Source organism: Protopterus annectens, chromosome 3.part0 (genome assembly GCF_019279795.1).
Source record: "Protopterus annectens isolate FY-2018-M chromosome 3.part0, PAN1.0, whole genome shotgun sequence".
NCBI classification, from domain to species: Eukaryota; Metazoa; Chordata; order Ceratodontiformes; family Protopteridae; genus Protopterus; species Protopterus annectens.
In genome coordinates, this window is record NC_056731.1 from 317632217 (window position 1) to 317651662 (window position 19446).

Consider the following 19446-nt stretch of genomic DNA (forward strand, 5'->3'; position numbering starts at 1 on the left):
TGAAGAGATGAGCATGGGTTGGGGGGTTGGTTTCCAGTACAACACCTTCTTGAGACACAGAGATCTGGAGCATATTGTAGCCTATTTGGTAATAAATAAGAAAACTTATATGGATGTGGAAATGAGAAAAGACTCTGAAGTTTTGATATTAGGTTATTCTATAATTAAGAATACTGTTAGACAATTGTGTCATTTAAATAAGAGTATCAGTATCCTCTTTGCCCGGTTTAAAGCTGTGTAATTTTGTTGCATTACTCCCTAGGTTACTCAATGGGAAAATTATTTGTAAAACAATACTAATTCATGTAGGAACAAAGGATCTGAAAAATACTCCTTTGAATAGCATGAAGAAGAATGTCTTAGAATATTGGCACTGTTAGAATCAGAATCTGTGGAGACAATATTAAGTGAAATAATCTTACCAAGATGGATTGATTATTTATTTACTAAAGGATTTTTGTTTAACTCTTGCCTGAGGAAGTTGCGCACAATGTATACTTGATAATATATTGAATATGGGGGTGTTCATTATGTACATATGTTTGCAAGAGATATGTTCCATTTGAGCCCTTATTGACAGGATATATTGCTAGAAATGTTTCTGAACTTATCAAGTCTTTTTAGGGCCACATACAAGAACAGAAATGAAAATAAGAGATCTTAATAACATTGTGAGAGTTTTCATTTGTAATGAGCAACGTGCGGGTAATAAAGTCAGTGAATTAAATATGTGAATATGTCTGAGGCATGGAATTCATCTGAGATGAGTCTTCCTGGTTATTTAAAGTATGAATGTTTGAGGAAAATTGTAGAGGCAGATGTGTGTTGATGGAACATAATTCTATTTCTTCTAAGCTAGTACTGGAAAATAATAACATGGACATTTTGGTGACAGAATTATTTAGTACTTCTGAAAAGGTGAGGGCCATGTTTTGCTGTTGTACCCAAAATGTGAATAGTTTGTCTAAGAAAAATATTTTCCTATTGGGTGATTTTAATTATTTTGATATAAATGGGAGCATGCATTTGTATTAATTACGTTACTCAGCTTTTCATTGGTATAGTATTTTTTTTTCTATGATTTCAAGCAGATCATTAAACCTATAAATAAATGTTAAATAAATAGATTGTTCACTGATGTGTAATACTACTATATCCTCTACTCTGTCTTGTTTTTACATACATTGCATTCAGATCCAACACTGAGTTTTCAGAAGTTTTCAAGCTATTGACATTATTTTTCTATCTTCTTTTCCTCCAGCCATGTACAACACTAGGTAAGAAAGAATTTTGGATTTGGTATTAAGTAATAATAGTGGATTTAGTATCGGACGGCGCAGTGGTGCAGCGGCAGCATTGTCGCCTCACAGCAGGATGTTCTTTGGTTCGATTCCCGGCTGGGGTGCCTTCTGTGTGGAGTCTGCATGTCATCCCTGCGTTCATGTGGGTTTCCTCCAGGGGCTCTGCTTTCCTCCCACATTCAAAGACATGCATCTGGAGCGTTTCTCCCCGGGCCTCTGCTGAAAATTGGCTACGTTCCAAGTCGGACTTTCCCAGTAAATAAATGTTAAATAAATAAATAGTATTTAAGGTAGAAACTGGTGTACCATTAGAAGAGTCAGATCACAATTTTGTTTGTTTTTTATTAGAAAAATGTAAATACTTTAACAAATGCAGGAAGTGTTATAATTATGACAAAATTGATTAAAGTATTATAAAGGATATGATATGTAAGGTTAATTAGAAAGAGGCAAACAATACAGACTAGATTGACTGTGGTCATAGTATACTAGAAAACATAGTAAAAGAAGGGATATAATTTATATATCAATAGAGTACATTGGTAAAACTAAAAATATTACCTTACTGGTGGAGTTGATTTATTTTAAAAAATTATAAGAAAAAAGGAAATTGTTTAACACTTTCAGAGGGCATTCTACATGTTAAAACAAATTTGAATAAGATAAACAAATAATTCCAAATTAAAATAAGAGAAGAAAGAATTAATTATGAAACAAAAACTTGCAATTGATGTTGACAGAAAATGGCTACTATAGGTATGTAAATTCATTCAAGTAGTTAAAAGTCCTTTTAAGTTTATAAGCTTGAATGAAAATGAGTGATAAAAAACAAACATTCTACATGAATTCTACTAAGATAGCAAATAAATTCAGTAAATATTTTTCATTCATTTGCTTTAATAAAACTAGTTTAAATGAATCTTTGGATTTAATATACACATCTGATATTGAATGTCATGTTATTGCTTATGGTTTGGTGATTAAATCCTTCAGTAAGCGACTAAGAATACTTTGTTGGGCCCAGATAATATCCATTCAGTGATAATTCTTAATTTAAAGGAGGCATTAAGTTTAGAATTACCTGGCATGTTTAATACCATACTTACAAAAATGTATTTCTTCCATTTCTTGGAAAATGACTAATACCATCCTGACACACAGAAAGGGTTATAATGATGAAATAAGCAATTATAGACCTGTTAGTCTGAATAAGGGTGATGTGCAGAGCTGTAGTAACTACAGAGGGATTAAATTGATCAGTCACAGCATGAAGTTATGGGAAAGAGTAGTGGAAGGTAGGTTAAGAAGGGAGGTGAGGATTACTGATCAGCAGTATGATTTCATGCCAGGAAAGAGCAGTACAGATGTGATGTTTGCTCTGAGAGTGTTGATGGAGAAGTACAGAGAAGGTTAGAAGGAGTTGCATTGTGTCTTTGTGGACTTAGAGAAAACATGTAACAGTGTGCCTAGAGAGGAGTTATGATATTGTGTGAGGAAATCGGGAGTGTCAGAGAAGTATGTAAGACTGGTACAGGACATGTACGAGGGTAGTGTGACAGCGGTGAGGTCTGCGGTGGGAGTGACGGATGCGTTTAAGGTGGAGGTGGGATTACATCAAGGATCAGCTCTGAGCCCTTTCTTATTTGCAATGGTGATGGAGAGTTTGACAGACGAGATCAGACAGGAGTCCCCGTGGACTATGATATTTGCAGATGATATTGTGATCTGTAGTGAGAGTAGGGAACAGGTGGAGGAGGCCCTGGAAAGGTGGAGATATGCTCTAGAGAGAAGAGGAATGAAGGTCAGAAGGACCAAGACAGAATATATGTGTGTGAATGAGAGGGAGGATAGAGGAATGGTGAGGATGCAGGGAGTAGAGGTGGCGAAGGTGGATGAGTTTAAATACTTGGGATCAACGGTTCAGAGTAATGGTGAGTGTGAGTGTGGAAGAGAGGTGAAGAAGAGAGTACAGTCAAGATGGAGTGGGTGGAGAAGAGCGTCAGGAGTGATTTGTGACAGACGAGTACCAGTAAGAGTGAAAGGGAAGGTCTACAAGAGGGTAGTGAGACCAGCTATGTTATATGGGTTGGAGACAGTGGTATTGACAAAAAGGCAGGAGTTAGAGCTGGACGTGGCAGAGTTAAAGATGTTAAGATTTGCACTGGGTGTGATGAGGGTGGACAGGATTAAGAATAAGTATATTAGAGAGTCAGCCCAGGTTGGAAGGTTTGGAGACAAAGCTAGAGACGCAAGATTACATTGGTTTGGACATGTGCTGAGGAGGGATGCAGAATATATTGGGAAAAAGATGTTAAGGATGAAGCTGCCAGGTAACAGGAAAAGAGGAAGGCCTAAGATAACATTTATGGATGTAGTGAGAGAGGACATGCAGGTAGTTGGTGTGACAGAGCAAGGTGCAGAGGACAGGAAGAAATGGAAACAGATGATCTACTGTGGCGACCCCTAATGGGAGCAGCCGAAAGAAGAAGAAGAAGTAGTAGAACTGTTAGTCTGACCTCTGTTATTGGGAAGAGTTTTAAGGGATGCCGTATTGAGCTCATAGAATTGGGCAGAAATAATAAATAACTATATGTTATTAGTCAGTATGGATTTACCAAAGGGAAATCAAATCCAACAAACCCAGTTGAATTTTTATGACTTAGTGACAGTTGATTTGGGATTGGGAGTGCTGGTTATATATTTGAATTTAACAAAGGTATTTGAAGTATTACCCTTTTCTAAGATCTATAGTACTTTAATTGAAAACAATTGTAACCATATTTGATCAACTAATGAAATAGATGGTTAGATGAAAACAGTTGATGGCTATTGATGGTTATTCTTTCAACCTTCTTCTGATAATGAATGGTGTTTCTCAGGGATTGGTATTAGGACCACTGTTTAATGTTGTTTTCTCCACTTTTCCTAAGAATAAGATTTGTTGGTACAAGAAATATGTAAATTTTGTAAGTTACGTTTTGTAATAACAGACACAAAGGATTGTAGCAATATTAATGTTTTGTTTCAAGTAATTAACGCGTGGATAGCAATTATAGAATACAGTTTAGCATAAACAAATGTAATGTTATGTTTTGCGGAACATGTATTCTAAGGCAGCCTTTATTAATTCAAAGTATGGAGTTATCTGAGGTGGATATATATATATATATATATATATATATATATATATATATATATATATATATATATATATATATATATATATTTATATATATATATCAACGATTTAGATATTTTAATTACTTCAAAATTTTCTTTTACAAAGCAGGCTGATTTGGTGATTTCAAAAGCCAATAAGCAACTTGGAATATTGTTGAGAAATCTTGCCTTAAGTAATAATCAATATCTGGTTCATTTACATAAAGCATTCATTAGACCATTTCTGGAGTATAATAATGATTTTATTTGCAATATTAACCAGTTGAATAGACTATAATCAGTACAGAAAATGTTTACTAAAAGAATTAAATATGTGTCAAATGTATGAAGACAGATGCAGAAAGTTAGGTTTGTTTACCATTTGTTATTGATACCTTAGAAATAAGTTGATTTTGGCCTATAAGGCATTAAATGACAATGTTTTACAGGCTACCATGAATTTAGATATTAATAGTAGCACAAAACCCACAAACATTAAAATTGTTCTTGTAAAATACAGAGTCATAGCACAGGAATGACATGATTGTATAAGACAAACAAATTCTAGTATTTTTGGAATAAACTACTATTGTTTATACGTAAGTCAATTTTTTTTGAAAGCTTTTAAGTCAATCTTAAATAATTGAATAGGTAACTAGGAAGTAAAAGATGTCATAAACAATTGTATTGTTCTGAAGAAGTTCTGTAATAAATGGGACGAAAGTGCTCAACTTATTCTGGCTCCAGTGTGTGTTTTTTGTTTTAAAAGTTGAAGTGAATTTTGTGAGAGAATATGTTTTTAGGTAAATGATTCATATTTTAGGCAAACACTTTCAAAGGGTAACCTACAAGGGCCTGAACACTGATTAGTTAACATATGAACATATATGCTTATAGGTAGCAATAGTCTCTCTGGTGAGCCCAGGCTGCATGTGTTATCAGCCCAACTTACACAGGGGTGACTGGGTATTATTGTTAAAGATACATTTGGCAGAGACTTATGAGTAGATCACTGCATTTTTATTGGCAAACCAAGTCTTTTTAATGCCTACTTTTGTGGTAGTGGGCTTGAATTAGCACCATCTTTTTTCATTTAGGTATAGGTATTTAGATGTATATACTTTCTTTTATTTGGTGTGGCTTGGGGCAGAAGAGATTATAAATTATTTTTGGTTTATTGATATTGTTTGAACGTTATGTGCAGTACTGGACTGATGACATTACTATAGATATATTCCTCATATTGCATTCTCTGCATTCTTGCAAATTTTTTAAGTAAATTCTTGATTCTGCTGTTGTGTAATCACTTGCTGGTACAGAATTTATCAGGATGACTTTTAAACCATACTACTCGACATTATTTAATACGAACAATAAGGTATAGAACTTGTTTATGATGATGTTGCAACTGTGTTCCAGCTTTTCCGGGGACCAGACTGGGACATTTGTTAATGAAACAGAAACTCATTGGTGTACAGTTTCAACTACTTCTGCTTCTGGGGTTTCAGATGTTGAATGTGATTCAGAAAGACGTGCAGTGAGAGGACAGCCTTAACTTGGCCATTTCTCCCTCACAGTAAGCCTTTCCGTTTCCTAGACCACCAACCATTGAGGTTTCCCAGTAGTGGGGCCCTCAGAGTGGAAAGCAATCTTACTGGTAGCGCTTTATGTTAATATGGCAATCTGGGGGAAGTGGCTAATGCAAATTAGTTATCTGCCCTCCCCTAGAAGTGCCAGTAACTCCCTGTTTAAACTGCTGAACAATTCAGAGAATCATTCAGCAGCATAAAATGTCATTGCTAGAGGAAAAAGTGAACACTGTCAGAAGATGGTGGTCACTCATTCACTAGTATGGAAGAGGTAGTGGTGCAGGTAAGTTCAGTGAAGATGTGGTGGTAGAGGTATTTTAGAGTGTGCATGTTTGTACTAGCATGAATGAAGGTGCTTGAATGTGTGCATATGTGTTATTCTGCATGATATGGAATTGAATATGTGTGTGTGTGTGTGTGTGTGTGTGTGTGTGTGTGTGTGTGTGTGTGTGCATGCGCATGTCTGTGTCAGTGTAGGGTTGCCTTTGCCAATGATACATGAGCTGCTGTGGAGACTTCTACCACTTCAGGTCTGCCTGTGATAGCATTAGGTAGAATGTGATTCAGAGACATGCTAATGTGCTAAAAATGAGTTTTTTCTGATTGTGGCCATTGCTGTAATTGAAACACATTTTCTCACCATGAGGTGAGCCTTTGTCTGAATTCCAGGGATAGCATTTTACGTTTCTACAGTATTTAGAGGGACAGTTATTTTTTCTGGTAAAGTGTCGGGACATTATGCCAAGAGATACTTTGTAGCATTGTGTTAATGTTACTGTTCATCTTTGAAATCCTTTTTTTAAATTTAATGCCCAGTGTATCTTTACAAATGTATGACAGTCTCAGAGCATCTCAGTTTATTTATTTTTGACATTTGTTTAGCAGGAATGTCCAGCTGTATAATAAATACCCATTTTCAGCAGAGGCATGGGGAGAAAAGCTCCAGAGAGTTAAATAACATCAAATAAATCACTAGTAAAATGTAATTAAAATATATACATACAGTTTGATAGTGGAATGCATAGAATACAGTAAAGCATGTGAAGATACCAATGATGTAAAAATAAATATAAATAAAAAAGTGACAAATATGACAATCAGTATATACAAAAGTATTAGAAGTATAGTCTACTATTCTACGAAATAAAAATACAAAGATACAAGTCTACCCTAAGAGTGGGGAGAGGGCAGGTGTTGAAAGATATAGATAGATAGTATGATGAGAGGTTAGGTTAGTAGGAATGTAAAATATTTGTTAACATAGGTCATACAGGTAAGGCGCATGATCATAGCCATGAAATTCTTTTGAGAGAGGGCTTAAATACTTTGAGGTTAGATATAATTCTGATTGAATTTGTTATAGAGTGCCATAGTTTGGATATGCAGTGTGAGTATAAACTTTGCCCCTTATGAATTTTTTGGTTTATTGATTTAATTTGTTAATCAGGTAGTTGGACTGGTAAAGTTGACTCTGTTCAGCCACATCCCAGCTATTGGCTTGCATTGTGACTGTACAAAATATTTACATTGTATATGCAGGTGCACATATTTATTAAGGATAAACAAGTATGCGTACTTATATAGCAGAAATAAATACTCATATTTAAACAGCAGAAATATTTATATATAGCAGTAACTCACAAGTGATCAATGTACTTTTCTGTCATAATGTTTAGCAAAGCAGTAACAGGAAGCCCACATTGTTTTAAACAACAGTAATGAAATGTAGTTTATTTATTATTATTTATTTATTTATTGATATTTGCTGACTGGGAAAGTCGACTGGGTCAGAGACTCATTTTCAGTGGAGGCCCAGGGAGAAAAGCTCCACAATGAATACAATACAGAAGTATAATACATTGGACATGGGTGTTTACAGAGATCATTAGGCACATACACAGAGGGTAAATACAATGTTTCAAAAAGATGTCCAATACAGTAGAATACAATACAAAATACAAAATTCAAGAACAGTAGTGCAAAGTTCAAAATGCAATACATAATACAAATTTAGATATAGAAATACAACAATTAACATTTGTGTACAGTAAAGAACAGAGTTTTGCAATGGAAAAAGGGAGAAATGTAGTTATAATATAAACTAGTTAGAATTATAAGTATAATAGTTTTTATTTCTGTATTGCATCATTATTTGAAGTAGACAGCTGTTGTATGTTTCTAATTGTTTCTAAAAGCTTTTCGTTTGATCTTTTACTTTCATTCTGCCCTGCTTGCCTGAATAGGTACAGCCAGAGTATGGCACTGTGTTGATATTGCCTCAAATCAAATTTAAAAGTTAAGCTTAACTTTTCTTATAAAATGAATCTTATACATAAGAACCTTCCATATCTTCTAGTCAGTCTAGCTATCATTTGACCTGCTTGTGATGTTTGTCATTCTTCATACAGTGGAAACAGATATGCTTGGTGTTAAGACCACTGGGCTTTGAGGATGTTAGTTTTAGGACTGATTGAGTTTCTGATGGCTGTCTGAAGCTTTCTTTATTCATATAAAATGTAACAAAACACTTTCTTTTTCCCCTTGTCCTTTTCAGTTCTTCAGACTAAATCCCTTTCCACGCCTTCTGGCCTGAATTACAGAGGTATGGTAAAACAGTGAATCCTCCCTTTTGCTGTAGTCTTGGCTTGCTACACTGCACTAACAAACAGCTTGCATGGCAGCAGCTTGATTATAACCTTCACCGATGTAGATATCATTCAGTCTAGTGCATTGTGATATACAGCATAACAGTCCAGGACATCTGCCAATGTGCACAAACTCCGATAAAGTGTATTGATGCTGTACATTGCAGAGAGTGTCTGGCTGCTTAAAAGGCATATTATAATATTTATTTTTTTCCATCACTGGAAGCTAAAGTAAGTGCTTGCTTTGTGGTAATGCACTGATAATGGAAGAATTATCAGTGGTATGCCAATTATGATATTTACCCTGAATCCAAAGACAAGGTGAGAGCTCAGAGTGTATATACTTTGTTTTGTTGATTGGCCTGTTTGTATGCATTGCTTTCCCTGGATATTACATTTTTAACGTGGGTGGAACTTATTTTTATATTTCATCATAACTGTATAGTTAAAACTCTGAAACAACATGCATCAGAAACCTCTGTGCCAGTGCAAAGGCATTATTTTTCTGGCTGGCTATAAGCAAGCATTTTTCTCCTTTTGTGGTTTGCACTGTTATATGACTCATTTATAGATTGGTCAATGTACCTGTTTTAGAGTTTCCATAAAGCATAATATGCATGTTTAAATATAAGATGAGGGACTGAATGTTCATTGTATCTTTTGTAAGACAAGTGATTAAAGAAATGTCACTGTACATGTACAATGTGTGCATCATTACCTGTTCCTTAATCTGTCACTCTGGAGTGAAATAATATTTTCAGACAATTATGGCACATATGAAGATGGCCTTGAAAAGGAGATAAAGAATTGGTCCAGATAGGTATACCTGGAGTTAGGAATGGGATTTGTGGCATAAGATAAATTACCCTGGTGCACGAGCATGTGATTACAGTAGTCTACAAGACACCAACTGTTCTATAGCCAGCCATGTGACACTGCAGATTTGTGAGTCACACCCAAAATGTCCAAATGAGTTCTATCTGAGGAGGTCCCCTAAATTACCAGGGAGTAACTGAATGGCTATCTGGTGATGGACAGTAGTGGGAAGGGATTATATAGTGCATTGACTTGCAGTAGTTTATCTAAAATGGGAAGAGGCAATATTCTTTGCTGAGTCTTTCCAGTATCTTTTGTTAATATTTAGAGCATGTGACTGTTTTTCCTCCCAGATGAGTTTCAAACCATTTCTGTGGCCAATTCATAATGCCAAGTTTATTGAAACACAGCTTATGCAGAAGAAACAAATAGAGGAATGTATATGCAAAACACTGCAAATGGCTTGTTAGCATTACATTACATAAATTTATCTATTCGTTTATTATCCTTTGTTGACCAGGTAAATCCCACAAGGCTAGTAGACTCTTTTCAGGGCAGACCCACGTTGATATTTATACTACTAGGGTAAATTTTGCCAGGGCATCTAGGAACTTCCCCTAGGTAGCATGGCATCTTTTAAATTGGTACATAATCACAAACTTGTCAAATTATATTTCATTCTATTTATTTGTAGAAAATGTCAGGATGTTCTTTATAACAATAAGTGAAACAAATTATGGATTGACCAATTATAAAGAACAGCTTTGGAAAGTTAGTCCTATCCTAATAGTCGATATATGGATGTAAGTGGACTATATGGCTTTACATAGCTTTTTCAGGTGGGAACTGTAAATGGATGACCTGTTTTCCAAGAGCTTTACAGCACATTTCACAGGGCTCATTGACCCACTGTTTGTAGTCTGGTACTGTGAACGTCACAGCACTAGTAATTATCTTCTTCTTAATACTGTAAAAATGTGCAGGTGGCAGTTTAAATTGGAACTTTCAATGTTTGAGTGCAAGTGACTGCATTTCAATGCAAAGCAGACAATGGAGTTTTGCTTATTAGACAGATTCATCCCTTTCAGTGCTTTGCAATTAGATCTGTGGATGTTTGCAATTCCTACCCAAGTCTGTTTTACCCAAATGGTAAAAAAAAAATGGGGAGGGGGGCAAACTAACAGCTCTCAGGGCCATTGTCAACGATTGTTTGTAGTGGAAGCCTAAGAGGAGATGCATACTTAGTCACTTTTTAAAAGTCAGCTCTGTAGTAACTAACAAGCATTGTATGTTATGTTAATTTGGATATTTTGCTCTTGGAGAAATTGTCCCAGTTTGGCATATAAAGTTGATGTAATTAGAATCTGATAGCTGGTATCTGACCGTATGGACACCATTCAATCCTGGTAATTGTGCTTGGATGATTGTGCCTTAGTCCAGTCTTCATGTGGTATATAAGGTCAGTCAGTGCAGAAGTACCTCAGTGAACAAGTCCCTAAATTAGAAGCAGCAGATTTCAAATTAATTAGTTCACATTTAATTACTGTGCCTGTCAACTGTGAATTCTTTCAGAAATCCATTCTGGTTAACTCAAACGTATTCTAAAGTTTGTCAAAAGGTAGAAGGACATTTTACTTTGCTTGTGAATGCCTGTACTCCAGCACTTTCAATTTTTACCTAGTTATACCATAACAGAAGCTTGGTGTCTGTAGCTGGTAGTGTGGAACCCATGTGCAAAGTTTTCTTGAAGCAGGTAATCAACAACTGAGTGTTTTTTCAAGTACTTTTAGCTAATATAGCAGTAAAGGAGGGCAACGTTCAAGTGGAAAGGATTGAATATAAGTAACACCAGGGAAGGACAGCAGCACAAATGAGAAACACAAACAAGTGTAGATGATACTGTTTGAGGGACTGTGTGACTGCTCTAAAATTGCAAAGGGCATCCTGTGTTTGTTGCAGGTTATAGTCAAGAGAAAAGGTTGGGGTGTCACCCTTCTCCAGAACTCGTGGAATACATACTGTTGTTCTTGAAATCAAATGATTTCTTTTATTTCTAAATAAAAAGATAACATTTAACTATGTATTTTCATTGTTGGTGAAGGAATACAATACAAATGGATTATTTTTATTACTCTTGCCCTCACCACAAAATTTAGGCCCATTAAGCAGCAGACTTGAGTCTTCTTTTGTTGTCTGGTGCTGTGAGTTTTACAACATTTTTCCATGATGCAATAGTTAGGCTTGATGTACCATTCGTGATACTCAAGTATCCAAGTTACCCTGAAGAAGAGAGTGGGAGTTCCTGCTAGAGATTTGGCTGTTTGATTAAATGACACCAAAAGTGGGATATTCACAGAAGCTATCAACAGAAACAGGTCACTTAAGAACATTGGCAGAGATTATAAAGGGGTAAGACATATCTTGTGTAGCTTTCAAACAGAAAGAGTTGCGAAACAGTGTTATTAGGTCAACTGCATTTCCTAGGCAAGTTGTACTGTTGTCTTTTAATAGCATGTACATTTTATGTCGCAATAAAGAGCCTTCAAAAACCCATATCAGGTAGTATCTATCCATAGGTAGCACCATGTGATGGAACAGAAGGATTTCCGAAAGTCAGCAAATGTAACTATGGTTAGATTGTGAACTAGGCCAGTCTTCATGTGTTATATAAGTTCAGTCAGTACAGAAGTGCCTCAGTGGACAGTCCCTAAATTGTAAGCAGTAGAGTTCAACTTCATTAGCTCTCATTTTATTACTATGCCTCCCAACTGTAAATTCTTTCAGAAATCCATTCTGGTTAACTCAAAACTATTCCAGGTTAGATGCCGAGTCCAGTTACAGAAGGGCATGAGATGTTTTTTACTTAGTATCTTTTTAGAAAAGCTACTTCAGAGGCTACATCCAGTAATACATTAGTGCCTGAAGTCTGACTGAAAAAATTTTAAGTACAACCTGATGTATATCAACATTATGGAAAAACGTCCATGATTATCAGCAATGAGGTTCAGTAGGGTCATGATTAGGGCATGTCCTATCAATCAGTGAATAGATCTAAGTCTCTAAGGCCATACAGCTGAAAGGCTACTTATGTGAGGCATCACCATAAACTTAAAGGTTATACACAGGTTTTTGTACAGACTATCTGGGAGGTTTGCCACCACGTGATAGTGTTATGGCAGCATGGTTTCTTACTCCTCAGTGGACTATGTGAGCATTTTACTGTCTTCCTCAGGAATGTTCATAAGGAAGACCTACAACATGCTGAAAAGGTTTACAGTGGTGCAGCTGTGTACAGTCCTAAGAAGACTGGTATAAAATCCACCAAGATAGTACTAATCCTAAGGTTGTCTCTTGATAATGCACCCCTCCCATTGTTTAAGTGACTAAGCTTTCATGCCACTCTTTCTTGTTTAGAATATTTATTGGAAATTCACCTTGGTTTCTCTCAGTGACAATGTACAGGTAAATAAAACAGCAAATTGGTGGACAGAGTCGTACAACTAAGGTATGATACAGGTGAGGGTAGAGCTATCTCTTTTATAAAATAAGGTGAGGTTACAAACACATGTGAAAGCAATAGAGCATGAGGAATCTTTTTGATTTGCTCCAATTTTAATACTGTTAGCAAAGAGTAGAATGTGTTATTAAAATAATTGGAAGGTTTTAATATATATCGCTTTAATTGTTAATGTTTATATTACTCAAAATAAGTGTACTGGTTACAGGTTTCGTGTCAGCGATCCTAGGTTTGTGAAAAGAAGGGCGAGAAATTCTGGTGATTAAATCACTGTAATGGTTGTTGATGAAGGAGTGAATTTAAAGGTATATGATAGTTGACAGATGCTTGGACTGTGGTACATGAATATACCTTTAATAGATTTGTGCATCCCAACAAAGTATTAGGGTGTATACTAACCAAAATTTGTCAATTTCTAAGATACAGTTAGTGATTTAAGTCTCTATGCTGGTGAGACACAGATATATTTATGTTGTTGGATAGCTGAACAAAAGGCATGGTATTAAAAACAAGCAAGTGTTCTGAGTATTTTATACAAACACTTAAATGAGGTTTCATATCCGTCCAGAAACTGATTTAGTCCTGTATTTGTAGAAGTTTGTCTTACCGGTTATTGTACAGTGAAATGAAACCTTGAATTCAATGTTTGCTGGAGTAGGGGAATTGGATACAACTGTCTTTATCAAACCAGCTTTAACTGGGCATTGCTTTAAGAAATATGGATGTTAGGAAGTTGCAGCTCACATGATTCATATTTGATCTATTTACTGGAGGCTTTGTAACTATTTGCTTGATTTCTCATTTATATGGTCTTGTTTTTTACTTCACAATTTATTATAACTGGCTCTCTATAGAAATATCATCACACAAAATGCAGAGTGCCAAAAGGCAGACTGAAAACCTGGAGAACAATGAATCTTGAAAACCACTTTTTTCCTTAAAACTTCTCTTTTTTTGGGGGGGGGGAGCCCAGGTATGTACAAATCTGATCTATCAGCCATTCAGTTTTAGCGTTAAAGGATTTACTCAAGTGCTTCCCAACATTTCAAATGGTTACCATTATAACATGACAAACAGAATATCATCTTGAAATTTTTTTTTCTTTATTGATTTGGAATGAATGGATAATGTTTTGTATTTAATCTACACATGTGCCTTCAGTGTTCTTGCTGAACAAAGAAAAGTTCAACGTAACTGTATTATGTCACAATTATACTTTAAGATTAATTAAGTTTACATGTTACTACAGTATCAATATGTAATTCTTGGCTTCTTTAATATATGTCATGCTTTATAGAACAGTGTCTTTTCCTTCTTTATTCTGTTTAATATTTAGCTTTAAAGAGTCCTACAATATACTAGCTGATATAAAATTTCTGGGAATACTAGAAACAAATGCATCAATTCTTTGTTGTATTATGGCTATATCAAATTAAATATTCTGGCAAAAAGAGATATTTACAGAATGTGTAGGTAGAATATGTACACTTGCCAATTTCACTGTGTAGAAGTCAAAGACATTCCCATGATAGATGCACCTCTCAAGAGGCTGTCAGGAATTATGAAAATAATCAAATTTGTGGCCATATTTTCCACTGGGGAAGGGGTCATTATCTGTCTTTGCAGCGAAACCTTCACAAGCACCTGAAGGGTTGAAGCCATGTTTAAGACTGAGTAGATCAGGGTATGGCCTTAGCATTTGTGGGGCCGAGTTGGGACTATTTTGTTGGGGTCTGTCAGCTACCTCAGGTATTACTGCAACACCCCCTCCATTCACTGCCTTCTTGACTTACAATTATTTTACATTAGGCAAAAGGAATATATGCTATCCCATCCATCCAGACTCACAAGTCATGTCTGACTTCCAGAACAATTCCACAGACAGCCTCCATCATCCATGAAGCTTTATTAGATATATGGGTAATAGAAGTAGATTCCCATTCGTTTCTACCACATCATACACATGTAGGTACATGCACACACACACACACACACACACACACACACATATATATATATATATATATATATATATATATATATATATATATATATATATATATATACATACACACACACACACACACACACACACACACACACACACACACACACACACACACACACATCTCCACACCTTTACTAAAAGAGAATTTATAATTTTCAGTCAACCTACTGCATGTCACTGCACGTCTTTGGAGGTGTATTAAAACAAAATAATATTTTGGTTTATTTGCTCATATTTTGTCATCAAAACGTGTTATAACAGATTACTCTCAGATCCACCTTCTCCAATGTGAATACAACTGTGACAGAGTAACATGGTTAAGTCACTTATGCACAGTCAGTCTTTGTACCCATCAGTTACAGCCACTTTACTGACTGTGTACATGTATCTCAGATGTGTGTTAAAATACTCAGCTGTCAGCTATGTCAGCTTGGTTCTCAGAAATCCTGCAAAACTCACTGTCTGTAATATTATAGCTTTCAACCTTCCAGCTCCAAAACTGTCAGAAAGGGCTGGAAAAAAATACAACCCCCCCCAAAAAAAAAAAAACAGAGAACACAGTGTATGATAATTAACTTAAAAACTACTACTCAGTTTTAAAGAAGGTAACGTATATAACTATAACTCCATAAACACAGCAACCCAATTCAATGAGTTATTTACCAACTCTATACCAAAACTGCCAACAAACCCACCCTCCTGTACCCCCATTATACTACATAACCCATCAAATAACCCGAACTCCTTCACCTTTCAACCAGTACCAACCAATACCATCTACAGACATCTAACCTAACTTAAACCCACCACCCTAGCAGCAGACAAAAATCTGCCATAATCCTACAAATAGCTGCCAAATCCATTTCGTACCCAATCTCAGTAATCATAAACAGATCATTCTCTGAACAAAAAGTGCCACTTTTCTGGAAAATCTTCCACTTTATACCAATACCTAAAGGGGGCACTTCCACTGACTTAACTAACTATTGCCCAATACCTATACTTTCCCCACTGGCAAAAATATTTGAAAAATGTATCCACACCCAGATCCTAACACATCTCCTTTCCAGCATTCTTCTTGCTGAAACTCAACACGGATACCGCCCCAAATATATTACTACCACTCGTTCAATTTACTAACCTAGTAATCATGCAATGCAACAATGGCCAACTAGTTTCTATAGTATTCTTTGACCTATCAAAAGCATTTGATACAGTCTCCCATACAAAACTTCTAACAACACTCTCAGAATTAAAACTAACTACTCCCACTCTATAAGACTACCTTTCCCAATACCAACCAACTGTTCAGTGGAAAAACTACCTTTCCCCCTTCTTCTTGTGAAACTAGGAGTACCCCAAGGATCAGTCTTATGACCCCTAGTTTTCACTATATTTACAAATAATCTTCAAAAAGCTACCCCTCTAGCAAACCTGGTTCAATATGCTGTTGACTCCACCTTAATCTGCTCTGCACCCACCCTCCAACAACTTCAAATCAAGACCCAAGAAGCCTTTACATCCATCGAAACCTGGCTATCAAACTCTCAGCTAATACTAAATCCTAAAAAGACCCAACTTGCGCTCTTCCATCCCTCCAAAGCAACAGTACCCATTCCCCCATTCTCTATTTCTGCATCAGATAATACTGCTATCTCCCCTGTCACATAAACCAAATTACTAAGGATCATCTTTGACAACAATATGAAATTTGACAAACATTTATCTCAAACGATAAAGTCCACAAAAACTAGGTATTCTTTACAGATGTAAAAACTTCTAAACAACAACAGTAAATTCATCTTAGCTCATACCCATCTTCTCTCTACCTTACTGTATGCTTCTTCTGTCCTAATTAATTTAACCACGAGCTATTTAAACAACCTATCAGCACGCTACAACAAAGTAGCAAATTTTGCCACATTGCACTCACCACTGTCAAGCCTTAAAACAACTGTCCTGGCTGGAATTCTCAAACTTCTTAGCCCTTAACCAACTTACTCTAGCTCACCAGATACTGTACCATCCCAACAAAACTCCTGCCTTACAAGACTTGATCACCCTCTACTCCAGTAACTGAGAACTAAGATTCACTAACAAGGCATCAACCACAATCTCCAAAACCATTACAGCTCTGGTGACTCCCTGTACTCTAGTAACATTGCCAAGACTTGGAACTTCCTAACACTAGAAATCAGGGTACAATCTAACAAAACCATCTTCAAAAAACAGCTTACTTCCCACCTAAATAACTCTTGGACATGTAACTGCTTAGCACCTGACTGAGATATTATCTAAGGCCTTTCCACTACCCATTATCTAACATCTTCTTTAAAACTCCCACAGATGCACTATATAGTATCTCACTTTACACACCTACTCACAGCTGCCTACTCCCCTCTGTCCTATCCTAAATTACTAACCCTCTCCTAGATTAAGTTGAATAACTTTCCCTTACATGTCAATGATCCTTATATGAACTTATCTATACCTCCTCACAGACAAACTATCTAGCATTTTTGTTTTTCTTTTCTTTTTTTATCTTTGTTACATGTACAATATTACCTCTACTAAACAAACTGTATTATCATACAGTCATATGTTACTACCTGCTATATTTTTTAATTGTATGTCTAAACCACTATGCTTATGTAAACATCTTATGTATTGTATCTTACCAATTGTTCTGGAGCTTTTCACCCTGGGTCTCTGCTGAAAATGGACATCTATGTCCAGTCAGACCTCCCCAGTAAACAAATGTAAAATAAATAAATAAAAAGAAATAATTGAAAACTCTGTGTAAACAGTAGGCAAACTATTACCTACACTAAAGTGTTATAGCAGAAGACTTGTTGGCAACAAGTCAGTAAGATACAGCTATAACTGACTACCCTGTATAGCCAATAAGCCAGCTACACATTTGTCTTTTCAATAAATTAAACATTTTACACCCAAGAAAATACAAACTTGCAGCCTCCATGACATGGCTGGAGCAGACAGACCTGATTGCAAACCAAGCACCCAGTGTAGGTGTTGAAAGAGCCATCAAGAAAGGGAGAAGAGAGGAAAGAGATTCCCTGACCAACACTCCTGGCAGAGGTTGATGTGTTTGTGTCACAGGGTATGTCTTCTGTAACTCATTCTCCAGTAAACCTAGCAGAAACAGTGTGCTCAAAACAGGAAGATGGGTTTAGTTGGACTATTTCACTTGCAGAAAGGAGGAATGGCCCCAAACTATGCCCAATATATGTCACGTCCAAGCAGTTACACAGCCAGCAAAGGATGATGATAGGGCTGTATAAAGAAAACTCCCAGTCTCCATGGAAGTATGGCACCACTTCTAATGTCTGACTCTTACCCTGAAGGAATACATGAGCCATAGGACTGTCACTCCTTGCAGTAAATGAATGGGTCAACTGAGTATCTAGTAGGAGGGATTTGATGGTGAAGAAGGAAACGAGGCAAAAAATATAAATTTGACTGCTACATGAAAGAGGAATCAAAAGAAACCTAGAAAAATTAAGAACACTCCCTGCTTCTCCAGCAAGGCAAGGCTAATTAGCCCCACTACTACATAAAGACAGTTGTTGGAGACCCAATTACCTAGGTACTAACTAGATTAAAAAAATTCAAGAAAAAAAAGAGAAAAGCACTTCACAACTGCTCCAATCTTACAGTGTTAAAGTGCTGCAAGAGAAAAAAAATAAGAACGAACTTAAATAATTATAAGGGGTAGAAAGTAGTATTAACATTTTACAAATACTCAAATGTTTGAGTACTCACTGAATGTCTGTTTGTTTGTGTCTTTCGGCTTTTCCCGGTTAGGGGTCGCCACAGCGGAACTCCCATCCGTTAATGATTGGTAGTGGATTTTTACGTACCAGGTTACCAGCCCTGATGCACAACCTTCAACGAAGGTACGCCCATTCACGTATGCCTCCACACAGAAGACGCTCTAGCTGAGAATCGAACGGGACAACATCTTGCTATGAGGCGACAATGCTACTGCAGCACCACCACCGCAGTAGTACTCACTGAATGTCTGTAAATACAGAAAAAAATAATAGCTGCAGTGTTTCTTTTCATAATGTCTGACAAAAACTAGAGAACAGTCAATTTATGTGTCACCTGTATTTAAAACTTTGTTCTCCAGCATCATAGTAATATGTTGTTTAAAAAATGTTTTTAATTGTACATTACCACAGTCAGCCACATCTACTCAAGAAAGCAGCACTGTACTGCAAACAGCAACAACTTACTATCTTAAATATTACTTGTCTTAATATGTAGCTACAAAGTAGGAAGGCAAACTTGTAACATTTGTAGCACACTGATTTAGTGGCCCAACTTGGTGTCAAACAAAATTTCCTGAAATACTTCGGGTTAGCAGTAATTACTGTAAGCAGGGTTG

The 19446-nt window shown here is 36.2% G+C and overlaps 1 protein-coding gene across 3 annotated transcripts in view; it reads left to right on the top strand.

The window, feature by feature from the left end:
* The window catches only part of COBL (cordon-bleu WH2 repeat protein), a 1839636-nt gene that overhangs the window by 898289 nt on the left and 921901 nt on the right, over positions 1-19446 (top strand). For 2 of the 3 annotated variants that reach the window (XM_044064790.1, XM_044064793.1), the window contains exon 5: positions 8604-8651. The exons of the other annotated variant lie outside the window; for it this stretch is intronic. In XM_044064790.1, the coding sequence (XP_043920725.1) occupies positions 8604-8651 (48 nt within the window). The remainder of the gene's footprint in view (positions 1-8603; positions 8652-19446) is intronic. 3 annotated transcript variants of the gene reach the window in all.